The following is a 12191-nucleotide window of genomic DNA, read 5'->3' as shown; positions in this document are numbered from 1 at the left end:
AGCATTTCAACATCATTTTGGGCCAGTAGGATAAGAAACGCATCACAGAACAAGAACACTGAAAACAGCAGCTAATGGGGCTTGAACACATACACAAACAAAACAATACGTTTCTGAAGAGAATTCAAACATTTATTTATTTATTCATTTATTTCTGAGTTCGTTGTGTTTTGCGGAAAGTACAAATAAATACACAAGTTGTACAGATAGAAGATCAGGAACATAGTACAATATTGTCAACTTTGAATACTTTTCAAATACAGTCGGTTATGATATATTAATATTAAACTCTATAAGAACACTTAAATAAAAAAATTTGCATCTTTTAATATCCATAGAAATCAATCCATCCATGCATGGTTTATTTTATTCCAAATTTCTACAAAAAAACTTTTTTTTTGTATGTCTAAGTTTTTTTTGCAAGTTTTTTGAAATGGCTATGTGATGTATTGTGCAATTTGACTAATGGGGCCCTGTGTGGGTTTAAGTGGGCTCAGCACCTTGTGTGGACTTTGAAAAAAAGGGTATAAATACTATTAAGTGCATGTGTCTTAGGGTTACACCAGGCTGGGATTCAAGGTATCGTGGGTGGAAATGGGTGTCATTGTTTGTTAAAACCCTTAGCAAGTGGGTCAAAGTTGGGGCTATACACCCAGTACAAGTATGGACCTTTGGAAATGTGGGCCGGGATTGGATACGTGTACATTGTGGGATAAAACGCATGTCCACCATTACTGAAAGGAAAAATACTGCGATTACAGTGGGCGAGCAGGGATAAACATCCAATGTTTGGACAAGCTTTGATTAAGCACGGTATACTCTGTGCCAAGATGAGTCACACCAGGGTTTAACCCTCTCACCACAATGGTTTGTCCCAAATCCATTGCTATCAATAGTGAATACGGACCTGTGTACAGAAAATTGGGGGTGATCACGGTAAAAAGTGTGCAAAAGACATTGCCACAGAAGAGTAGTCTGCTTCCGTTAAGTCTGAAAAAACACAATTTTTTCTACACTTCTCAGCTACCTGACCAAGGTGGCAGCTTTTTTTTTCATTTACAAGAATGGCAGTGCATGTCATGGCAGTGACAAGAAATAAACTTACGAAACATTTTCCAAAATCATACGACCACTAAATTATGCGGAATCTTGTTATGAAAGGAAATCAGTTCTGAAATGCTGTGAGGTGAAATTTTCCATTTGCATCCAACTGCTTATACTCAATTTGACCTTTGAACCTTTCCTTATTATAGAGCACTTTTTCTGGTCCATTTTCTTCAAACCTTCAAAATGTAAAATTTCAAGTGATCAATATTTTTTTCTGTTGTGTGGTGTCATTGATTTGGTCCAACGATTGATTTGTAATTTCTTGAAAGTTTTGCTATTATTAAAACAGTTTACTTTTTCTGAAAGTAAAAAGGTGTTACGGTCAGACTTGTATTGTGAACAGAGAGTAAACATTTGCCAGTCTTGATGACTCCGCTTTGAAAAATAAACTTGCTTTATGGACAAATAATTAAACCTTGATAACATAACTTCAATATCTAGGCTGAGTTTAACCCTTTTATCACCAATGGATTAGCCCAAACCAATTGTTGTGAATAGTAAATGTGGACCTGTGTACTGGGAATAGGGGTGATTATGTTGAATGATCAAAAATTTCCTCACGATGGCAGGATTCTAAAATGTAACTGTTTTCATCTTACAGCAGTAATTCTCAAATTATTCAGTTTCAAAATTGTAAACGGGCAGATGTCCTTGCTTGCTACCATTCATGGCGGTACATGCTGTGTAGTGATTAGCATATTCTACATTACATCTTATTCTGTGAAAGGGTCTTAGGATATTCTAATTTGCATTTAAAAATTGAGAATTATTATCCCTACAGGAGATCTAGTTGTTAATCTCTAAAGATTATACAGTGTACCTTACTGAGAATGTCCTGTTTTGAATTCCATGGAAGGCAGTGCAGCGTTCTTTTCGCATGAAAGCCAAAAAAAAATCCAAATTCCGATTGGTAATGCGAAGACCTGAAAATTTTAATTACTTACAAGAGATGAGAACGGTTGACCTGAATGTTTTAGTAAAAATGTTGCTGATTGGTCAGTGGGATGCATGAATACATGCACCAGCCAATTAGCAAGTGGCTTTTTGAAATGATGTCAGTATCTTACATGTGCATCTTGAATTTGGCATGCCTTCACATACCAATTTTCTTGTTGAGGTTTTCAGCTTCAAGCAAATCTCAGTTGTCTCAATTGTAACAATTTTATGAAATTGCAGAGTTTCTCGTTAATTTTTTTTTGACTGGAGATTGTAAGTTGACTCAGTGAACAGCCACTCTCACACAGTGGTTGTGTTACCACATCTTTTACACAGATGGCGCCAAAAATGGCATATAGCATAGAATAGGTGATAATCATCTAAAACAGGGTTTTACATAGAAACACGGTAAAGTAAATCCCTTTACAGTGCACATCCTATGCACAGGTAGTGTGGCACTGGTTTTCTATACTTCATATAAGTTTAGTACACCAGATTTCACCTTGTTATGCCTAACTTTGCTTGAAAGAAACCACTGATGCCTAACTTAGCTAATATCATTATTACAAGGTTAGGTAGGCATATGTGAAAATCAACTTTCATCAAACTGAATCGTGATATAAAACTTAGACTAACATGCTGGTATTTTTAAATTTCTTTGTTTTGTTTCACAATTCTCTGACTAAAACATAAGATGCCTAAAATGGCCACTAGCTGCAACTGTTGGTGATATTTTTTCACTATATTTGATGTGTATGTCAATTAGGGTTTCTTGTTCTACTCCCTAAGCGTGTTGGGATACACAGTATTCAGCTTGTCAACTCAGCCTGTACATGTGTAGACTGCATCGCTATTCTTGACAAGTGAATTCTGGTCAAGACTAGAATTCAAATGTAAACAAGAAATATGCATTTTACGCATATGCACGCCGTGTTGACATACTATACAGTGGGTGTTTCAACATGCTATGGGGAGTAGAACAAGAACTGGATTGTTGACATCCAAAACAAAAATTTTGAAAAAAAAATCGTCAAATAAGCTACAGCTACTGGCGCTACATTGGATCTGTTGACTGTTTCTGCCACAAAGTTCCTTTAAGCCTTTCACCACCATGGTTTGTCTCAAATCCATTGTTTTCTATGGTAAAGTTGGACCTGTATACAGGGAACTGGGGTGAAAGGGTTAAGCAGTCCGTCAGTACAGTACAGTAGAAATTATTCATCTAATTTGCCTGTTGCGATAGGAAAATTATCGCCTATTGGTCATGAATTGTACAAAATCGTCTGCATACCCACCTAATCAAGTCTTGAAAAAACACTTTTTTGTGCAAAAATCGGGTGACTTTCTTTGAACTACTGCAATTATGGGACCTCAGAGTTTGACTCAGTTCACGATAAGATCATTTCAAAATCGACAAAGAGTTGTTACAGAGCGGCTGAATAAAGTTGTGTTTTGTGCGAGTGTAAGTAAATTATACATTACAATCTCCCCAAAGCAAATGAAAAAAATTTCCCCTTTTCACCTGCTGGGTTTCATTTGCTTGAAATTTCTTTCGCTAGCAGTAAGTCTGAAAAATAATATCTCTTTCAAATCTAACTACGTCATTAAAAATATTACACAGTGAGTATTAACTAACACAACAAGAAGTACGTGACTCTCTCCGGAGAGCGTTAGCTTGCAAGCCAAAAAACACACAAATATATGTTAAATTTTTACTGAATTTACAAACCAGTCGAAGAAAATCTATTGCACATCATGCTAGAAAAAATATACAAATAAATAAATATATTGCACAAAAAAATGTGTACACAAGTGAGTGTGGTATAAAGATTTGAACACATGAAACAAATGTGAAGTTTTTTCTATCGTAGACAGACAGCTTTCCTAATTCTCTCCCGTGCTAAATGCCTAGAAGTTTACCGCCATATTACATCTAGTGTTGTCTTACAGCATTTTTTGTTTTAGTTTTCACTCCATTTTGCTGATGATACTCTCATTTTTCTGACTATTTTTTTGCCAAAAAGAGACATGAGGTTTTCCAATGTGGTTGATACTTGTACAGTATTCTCGAGGGAGACAATAAACTTTTATTGACTCAGAGCTGGCGAACAGGTCAACAATAAATTTACTGACTCAGAGTTGGTAAACAGTATCATTTGCTTGTGTAGCAGATCAAATATTGACCTGCAGATGAAAACAATTGACTGCCAGGATAGCTTCAACTGAAACGTGACTCCAAATATTTTCCATGTGGCTATGTGTCAAAACAATAACTTTCTCTGTCACACAATTCCCCAAGGAAGCAATGATAAATTTACAAATCATGCTTTTTTTCTTTCATGATATAGCCATGGGAAAGGATTCCATCCATAAATTAATTGATCTTGTAAAGTTTAGAGTTTTTTCAACGCCGTTGAAACAACACTGCTGCCAAACAACACTGCTGCCATACCACCCTTAACCTTGATAAACAATTGGAGGATAATTCAAAAAACAAAATGTAATTCCTCTTACAGTAGTTGTTCTCGAAAAGCCATGGAGCAGTCAATTTTATCACCTTTGTCTGTTCAATAAAACCGTGTGTGCTGAGTGTGTTACAAACTGGAAATCACGGTTTGAAATTATTTATATACTATCTGTGACTTTTATGTGAGGTTGTCAACCTAAAATGACCCACAGGTTATCAGAATTTGTTTGTTTGTTTGTTTGCATGCATTTCCCCTCAGTACTCCAGTAATTGTAATAGTACTGAAGATGCCCTGACTTTGGTGCATAATCTTAAAATTGAACAAGGAATACACCCCGTTGGACTTCGGAATAAATAACTTTCTTGAAGTCACTGAATGTTTGTTGAGCTGCTTCAGAGAAGCTTTTCTAAACTATGCTCTAAATTCTAGCATAGAGTATATCCTACAAATTGTAAACCCGTTTTCTCCCACATTTTTAAATCAAGATACCTGTGCCAGTGCAATAGAATCGTACACTACGAGAAATACGAATAAGTGTGTCAATATGAGCACCTTATTATCTTTTTTCAAATCACAGTGTCTGTTTTGCACTGTTAGGGGTCATTTTAGTCTGAAAACAGGGAATTTATCTGTAATATACACCACGTAACTTTAACACAAAATATATGACAGACAGTTCTTTGGTATAGAAAAAAATTAAGTGAACTCTTTGCGCCTTTCTTGACCCCCGTTTTCTCATAAATTAGACAGCGTTTCATATAAAAACAACGAGGCAATTAAACCAAAATTAGGTTATAGGGCAAAACCCACAGACTCAACTCAATTTGTGAAGAAACTTGAAATTCAAATTTTGTTGTTGCATTTATTATGCATGCATTAATTATTGAGTCCCTCAGGACGGGTTTGCTCCTTCCCCAATTCTAAAACAAAAAAAATATTTTAGAATAGTCTCACACACACACGCACTGGTTGCTGGATCGTTCCATTGTGCCCAGTCAGACTAAAGGGGGATGGCAAGGTCAGTTGCTTTGGAGGAGCAGCTGTTCGAGCTCGTCAGCCGACCTGAGGAGAAACGCAGCTGACTCTCTGTAACCAGCAATGAGTTGCTTGATGGTTTGGACTTCGGACGCGTTGAGCTGCGGTTTGGAAGTTGTATTCTTTTTCATACTTAAGTCGGTTGGACCTGCGATGAAAAAAACAAACAATACACATTAGAAAGAGGTTTTTGTTTTGTCCAAGATGGTCTAAGTTCATTGTCACATCAATGGTAACTGTTTATACAAGAGAAATTCTCTCTCCTCTCTTCATCAAACCATATCTGTGAATTTTATGCTCTTCAAACAATAGAGAGTGAAATAAAGATGTCTTGAAAGACAGACTGTCAACTCTTAAGGTTCATCATTATTATTATTATTTCAGTATTATTATTAAAACCTTACTGCACCAAAATGAAAATAAACAAAAGATGCACTTCTAGCCATTACACTCCTACATACATCTACAAGCTTCTTTCACAGATACAGTATGTTACAGTGATCTAAGAGTACATGTATTTTTAGACACACCTAGATAGATAGGGGCTCAAGTACATTTCAAATACTCAATCATCAATCAGCAAAAATGTCTCGCACCAAAACTGTGCAATGGTGTTTCTAATCCATATAGTACAGGGAGGGGGGGGGGGGGGGGGGGGGGTCATCCTGTCTGCAGCTGCACGACTTCTTGTTTATAAACCTTTTCTCTTTCCAGAGATTGGTGATGAATGCCGAGCACATGTGAAGCAAATTCAACATTTGATGCACATTTGTAGTTCACCAGGTTTGAAGCTTTGCCATTTATACACTTGCGTCCCTGATGTTGGTACGAAGTTGCTTCAGCAGCAGTCAAAAGTTTCAGTACAGACCCCATTTTAGAACTTGAACCTTTTGCTATGCACAAAGGATTTTGGGATATGTTGTGCATAGCAACACACCCACTGTGTGGGTTCCATGTGCGCAGCTGTAGACAGGATGACCCCCTCACTTTAACATGGCTAAGGGACCTTTATTACCATATACCGTGTATGTTATATGAAAATTTTCAATGAGTGAGTGACTTTAATGGAAATGCTGTAATTGTATAGAATAATTTAGTTTACAGTTACAGAAATGAATGTATTCTTTCAAAACATATCAAAATAACAATGGAAATATTTGAAGATGTTGTACTTGTGTGCATTTGAAAAAAGGTAGGAGGAGTGAGATTACTAGTTGGGACAGCCTTACCATTTGTTAAAGCTTGTGCATGCTGTATAATCCCTGCATGATGTGGAGCAGTTGACGGAGGGGGCATGGCAGTGTAAGTGTCGTACACCCCTCCGTTTGCAAATTTGAACTCTGTTGGTCTTCTGTCTTGCCTCAGAAGATCATGAGTGTAATGGTTCTGCGTTGTGGCGACTATCTCCGCCTGTCATCAACAAAATACACGAGAAAAAACCAGATTATCAGTCTGATAATTGAGCGTAAGTGATCCATTACTAAGTGTGACTTAACGTTGTGCCGTAATGGCATGTCAGGTCTGTTTAAGGGGTCAGGCCATTTGTCCTGAAGGGGGATGGCTATTGGAGAGTAGCAAAGCTTCCACTTTGTTAAGTTTAGAACAATACATGAATGGAGCCTAATAATAGTATTTCAGAATTTATGAATTCCGTCTGTCTGATCGTATGATTGAATGTTTCCTTTCTGTATTTTGGTCTATTGTACATTAAGTCATGAAAACAAGCAAATAATCATTTTGTAATACACAAATTATCAAACTAACTAAAAAGTCTAATTTTAAAAATAATGTTGTTGTATGTGTAGATTTTGCCATACTTGAAGTGTTCAACCGTTTAGGTGTACTTTATTATCTAGCATCAAGATTTCAGATAGTTTTTCTCAGTTCAGATATAAAACATATCTCAAACATCTTTATTTTCAGTGAGAAAACTCATAGGTTTTAAATCAATCAAGATTTCTGCAAGCAATGAGGTAAATGAAGTGCACAGCTTCATATTTCTACCTTTTTTACTCTGTGCAAGTTTATTAGAAATTTTTAATTTAGCTTGGAGTTGTTCTGCAAATTTTTTCAACCTGGAATGTGTGTGTTTTGTAGGTTGTGTGTTTACAAACCCATTTACAAAGTTGTTTACAAGACTGTTTACAAAGATACCCACCTGTTGTACTTGTTGTTGCTGTTGTTGTTGCTCCAATTCTAGCCTCATTCTTTTTGCATTTTCACTTTCGCTCTGACAGGCTGCCGAGAGAATACTTTCGGCAGCTGCTGAGGTAAGATGAGGTGGTGTTGGTCTCTGTAAAAACAAACAAATACCGCAATTATACGGCGTCGCTCAAATTTGATCAGAATTGGTATATACCAGTGTGGGTTACCAATGATCAACAATAAATGTTGTTCAGTGGAGGAAAATTCTACGTTGATGTTATGGCAATGATTTCTGCACAGTACAACCAGAAAAACAAGAATGACAAAAGTAATTAAGGTCTAACTTTAGGTACTGGAGGTCAACTTTAGCAACATTCATAGCAGAAACAAGCACCTCTTAGTTTAGTATAAACGGTCTTCCCCCATCTACTGTCTATGGTTGCAGCTGGTCTGTTAATATGTAACAGTTCATAAACAATGACAGGATATGAGTCAAGATCAGTGGAGTTTGCCTGTTTCTCACTGCCATGCCTCCTGCACATTTGCAGGATTTCACTTTTTCTTACCTCATTTGCACATTTTTGACACTGATGTGTTCATTTGAACAAATTCACATCTCAACCCCTGCATCTACCTGTACACCAAATACTAAGATGGTAGCTTTGGCGGTATGGGAGCCTTTGTGTGTGACGGACATACATCCGCACATACCCACAAATATACAGACATACAGACATGCAAATCAGATGCAAATGACTGATTCAGCTTATACGATAACCTCACATTGGTACACCAAATGTGAGCTAAAAAATGGTAAAATTTGGGATGACAATATGCATTTTGGGGCAGCATTTATAAAGGTATAGATAGTTTTAGGAAATATTTGGACTGATAAAAATTAACATACCAGCCATAATTTGATGTATTTTGTACTATTTTTGGTCAGTGTATGAAAAGAGTTTCTTTTTTTACCGTCAAAATCACATCAAAATACCTGGCGTTCAACTTGTCCATACAGTCTGTACGGTATTACGGTATGTCTCATGTTATTGTTAATGATTGAATTCCAGACCAGACTATAATTCATTGGTCGACAAAAACTTTGCAAATTCCACTCAGTGCATCATGTGCAAAGTGAACACTGTATTTCAACATACTTTAGGGAGGAGAAAAGAAAAATGTATTTGTTTCATGGGACAAATATAATGAAAATATCATCACAATTTACAGCCATTGTCCCTTTAAGGTATTGTAACCTTCAACTAGTGGAAAGCAATGTTCTAAAACACTGCACAGGCAATTAAAAATCATGGCCACATTGTTTACCAGAAGATGCCTTAAAGCGTGACCTACGTACCACGTCAAGACCATTTGCATCCCTGTTTCGCTTCATTCGCCTACACGACTTCAGGTAGGTACGGATTCTCTTGCGTGCTCTCTCGTGTAACTCTGGAAACTGCCTGTAACAGGCATCAATTATGGCTTGAATCTTGTCTTTCGGTTGCTTGGAAATCGGTACCATTCGATCAAGGTTTTCATCAACAAAAAGACGAACAAACATCTGCAATAGGAGAAAGGAATAAGAAAGGGGAACAAAAGAATGAGGTCAAAGGTGAAGGTTGATAATTTATGTAAATTACCAAATTATGTATGCAAAATATTGTGAAGGAAATGCCTACGTTAATTCACCAGTTTCTTTTGTTGAACAGACGTTTTGGTACAAGACCGGCATACACACAGTTTCAAGGTCAAAATAACATGTTGAACAGTGATAATAGATAGGAATAAAGTATGATTACAAAAATGCCAAAAGATGAGAATGATATCAAGGTTAGTGAAAATGTGTCAAATCAGTGATGGCCAGACAGAATGCCATTCATGCCTTTGAGCAGGCATTGTTTCATATAATCAATAAAACACCGACTGTACAGCTTTTCACACAGACTAAGAAGTGAAACCTAATGGACGGACAAAGATTATTGTTGTCTTTACTCATTCCAAACCTATGGAGGAAACACTCGGCAGCGGTGTTTTCATGAAAGCAGATCTGGCTAAAATTAGTGACAGATACATCCTGTTGTCCTAGAGGGGAAGGACTAAATTTATAGCAAAGTTTTCATCCAGCTTCCAAAAAAGACAGGAAATGATATTTTGTGATCAACGGAAGGACTGAAAAATCTTGTAATTAACAATGTGAACAAAACCTATGAAGAACAGTTGGCTCTGACATAGAATTTGCGACAAGATGCTTTCAAATACACCACATTGTCTCTAGGTATGACTAAATGTTGAAATGCTGGATCTTGCAGGGTCTTTAACTTATTCTGAACAAAGCTGATTTCTCGTTTGTTCCATGACTAGCTGTTAATTATTCTGTTTCCAGTCAGTGAACTGTATTTCCTGTGTGACTTAGGGAAGACTTCAACAGGCAGACATGCCAAAATATTTTTTTCATTTCCACAAACTTCATGAATTTAGCCTTTGTGGCAACTAGAGAGAACTTCCAAGGCAGTGACAAACAGCTGATTGCAACAAAAATTTCACATTTAAAAACCAAACCGAAAGAAAATTATCATCACAAATGTTTACTATTAACTATAATTTATCAATCGCGTTATGCCCCAGGGGTCGAGTTGAGGCCCATCTTTGGGGCCGTAGGACGAATAAATGTAGAACTTTAAATACTATGAGGATGTTGTCGTGGCAATAGGTTTGAAACTGTCCATTTATCAATATTCTGTACTGTGATTTGTAAATACAAGTTTTGAAGGGAAAACCTAACGACGTGAGATAACTGTCATCATGTCGCATAATGTTACTGTTATAAGAGTTTCATTAATTTATGAAAGATGAAATGACAACATGAACAGGAACTGTGTAACAAAACTACCCAATCAATTATAATGAAACACTAGGTGAATACGAGTCCTTCCCCTATGCATCCACAAACACACATCTTTCGCGAAATAAATGCAGAGGAAAATGTTGCTGTCTTGTCACATATTTCCAATCTCTACATGTTTCTTTTAAAGCTCCATAAGCTGTATCTTTTGGCTATTTTTTCAGAATTTTGTTTTGTGGTTTCCCTACGCACACTTTCTGCATTGAATCCCAAAACTGTAATTTATTGATAAGTATTTAGCATATCAACACAACCCATATGAGTGTAATCTACATTACTATTGTTGAAACTTGTATTCAAGTGCAGACTAGAATTCATTTGTAAACAATAAACAATGATCACTACATACATACAAGCCGTGTTGACAAAAAGAAAACTCGAAATTTCAGCATGACAAACAGATTAGGGTCAGACATGGTACTTGATATACAGAAGCAGAATACTGAAAAACTTGCCGTAGGTTACAGCTTAGGTCCCTTTAACAGGACAGCATATGGAAACTGATAATAATCTATTTTTGAGATAAAAATTATATAAACTTAGGAGGACTGTACAGTAAAACTCCAATTGATAAAATTCCATCTAGAATTTTGAATGTAAGTTATATTTTGCCTACACTTACATTAAAAGCTTTCAGTCTTTCTGGATCTACCCCATGCGGCGGTGTGTCGACAAGTTTGTCACTGTCATCATCATCGCCATCGTCGTCATCATCTCGCCCGACTGTCAAGTCTTCGGGGGTTTCTGTCTGCCGCACTGCTCCGATGTAGCTGAGATGCCCATTTGTTGATGCCTAGCGAGAAATTATTAAATCTGATAAGTATTTGTGCATTAATATTAAAAATGACACAAAAAAGTGATTTATGCACCTTAGACTGGAAAAAAAAATTAAGAATGATATTAATAGGGAAGTCACACATACCTACCATGGCAATTTCTTGGTTATTTCTGTATCTTTACAATGTTTATTTTGCTGTTTTAGTTTTTCCCCCATTTTGAATATGTTATCTCGGTGTTGTTGTCTAGGTTACAAAAGGTTAAAGGTCGGCAAGTAAATCGAGCAGCGACTTGCTGAGGAAATCGTTACTCTTTGTCACTGACACCAGTTTACTTCTTTTTCAGGTTGTGTTCACTTTTGACCCCAGAGAAAATAATTTATTCAAAACGGTGAAAACGGAAATTGCTACTTTGCCAGAATAAGAACGATTTCCAATTTCTTCTTAAATTCAGTCTTTTGATGAATACACTAGGATAATTGTATGATGTTTCGTTAAAATGGAGGAGAATTTTTAAAAATGTCTATCATACGATGATTTTTTACCTACTTTTCCTATTGCTATGAATTTTATTTGCTGAAAAGGATTAACTCACCTCATAATTTATTTCTGCTTTGACCTCTGACCCGGAACTCCGTAAGGTCAAAGTGTGTGACCTGTCGAAATTATCCCCGTTCGATGTAGTTGACATGTCCATTGCGAGTGCCCCTGATAACGTTTCTTTCGTTTTATTCGGCGATGATGACCGACTTCCGTTTACCGTGATGTCATCTGTGGGGGTGAAAAGTCGGCGTGCGGTTTGTTGAATATTAGGTTAATGAG

At 36.6% G+C, this 12191-nt stretch overlaps 1 protein-coding gene across 2 annotated transcripts in view; it reads right to left on the bottom strand.

Annotated features, from left to right (window-relative positions):
- Nucleotides 1-110: 110 nt before the first annotated feature.
- Nucleotides 111-12191, bottom strand: part of LOC139133402 (nucleolar protein 4-like) — a 79996-nt gene continuing 67915 nt past the window's right edge. For both annotated transcript variants that reach the window (XM_070699969.1, XM_070699970.1), the window contains 7 exons: nt 11965-12140; nt 11216-11386; nt 9049-9252; nt 7705-7839; nt 6776-6956; nt 3232-5694; nt 111-3143 (listed from right to left, as the gene is read on the bottom strand). In XM_070699969.1, the coding sequence (XP_070556070.1) occupies nt 5531-5694; nt 6776-6956; nt 7705-7839; nt 9049-9252; nt 11216-11386; nt 11965-12140 (1031 nt within the window). In that variant the 3' untranslated portion in view covers nt 111-3143; nt 3232-5530. The remainder of the gene's footprint in view (nt 3144-3231; nt 5695-6775; nt 6957-7704; nt 7840-9048; nt 9253-11215; nt 11387-11964; nt 12141-12191) is intronic.

The sequence above is a fragment of the Ptychodera flava genome, chromosome 5 (genome assembly GCF_041260155.1).
Source record: "Ptychodera flava strain L36383 chromosome 5, AS_Pfla_20210202, whole genome shotgun sequence".
Lineage (NCBI taxonomy): Eukaryota > Metazoa > Hemichordata > Enteropneusta > Ptychoderidae > Ptychodera > Ptychodera flava.
The sequence above is the reverse complement of the archived record's forward strand: the minus strand, read 5'-3'. Positions and strand labels throughout refer to the sequence as shown.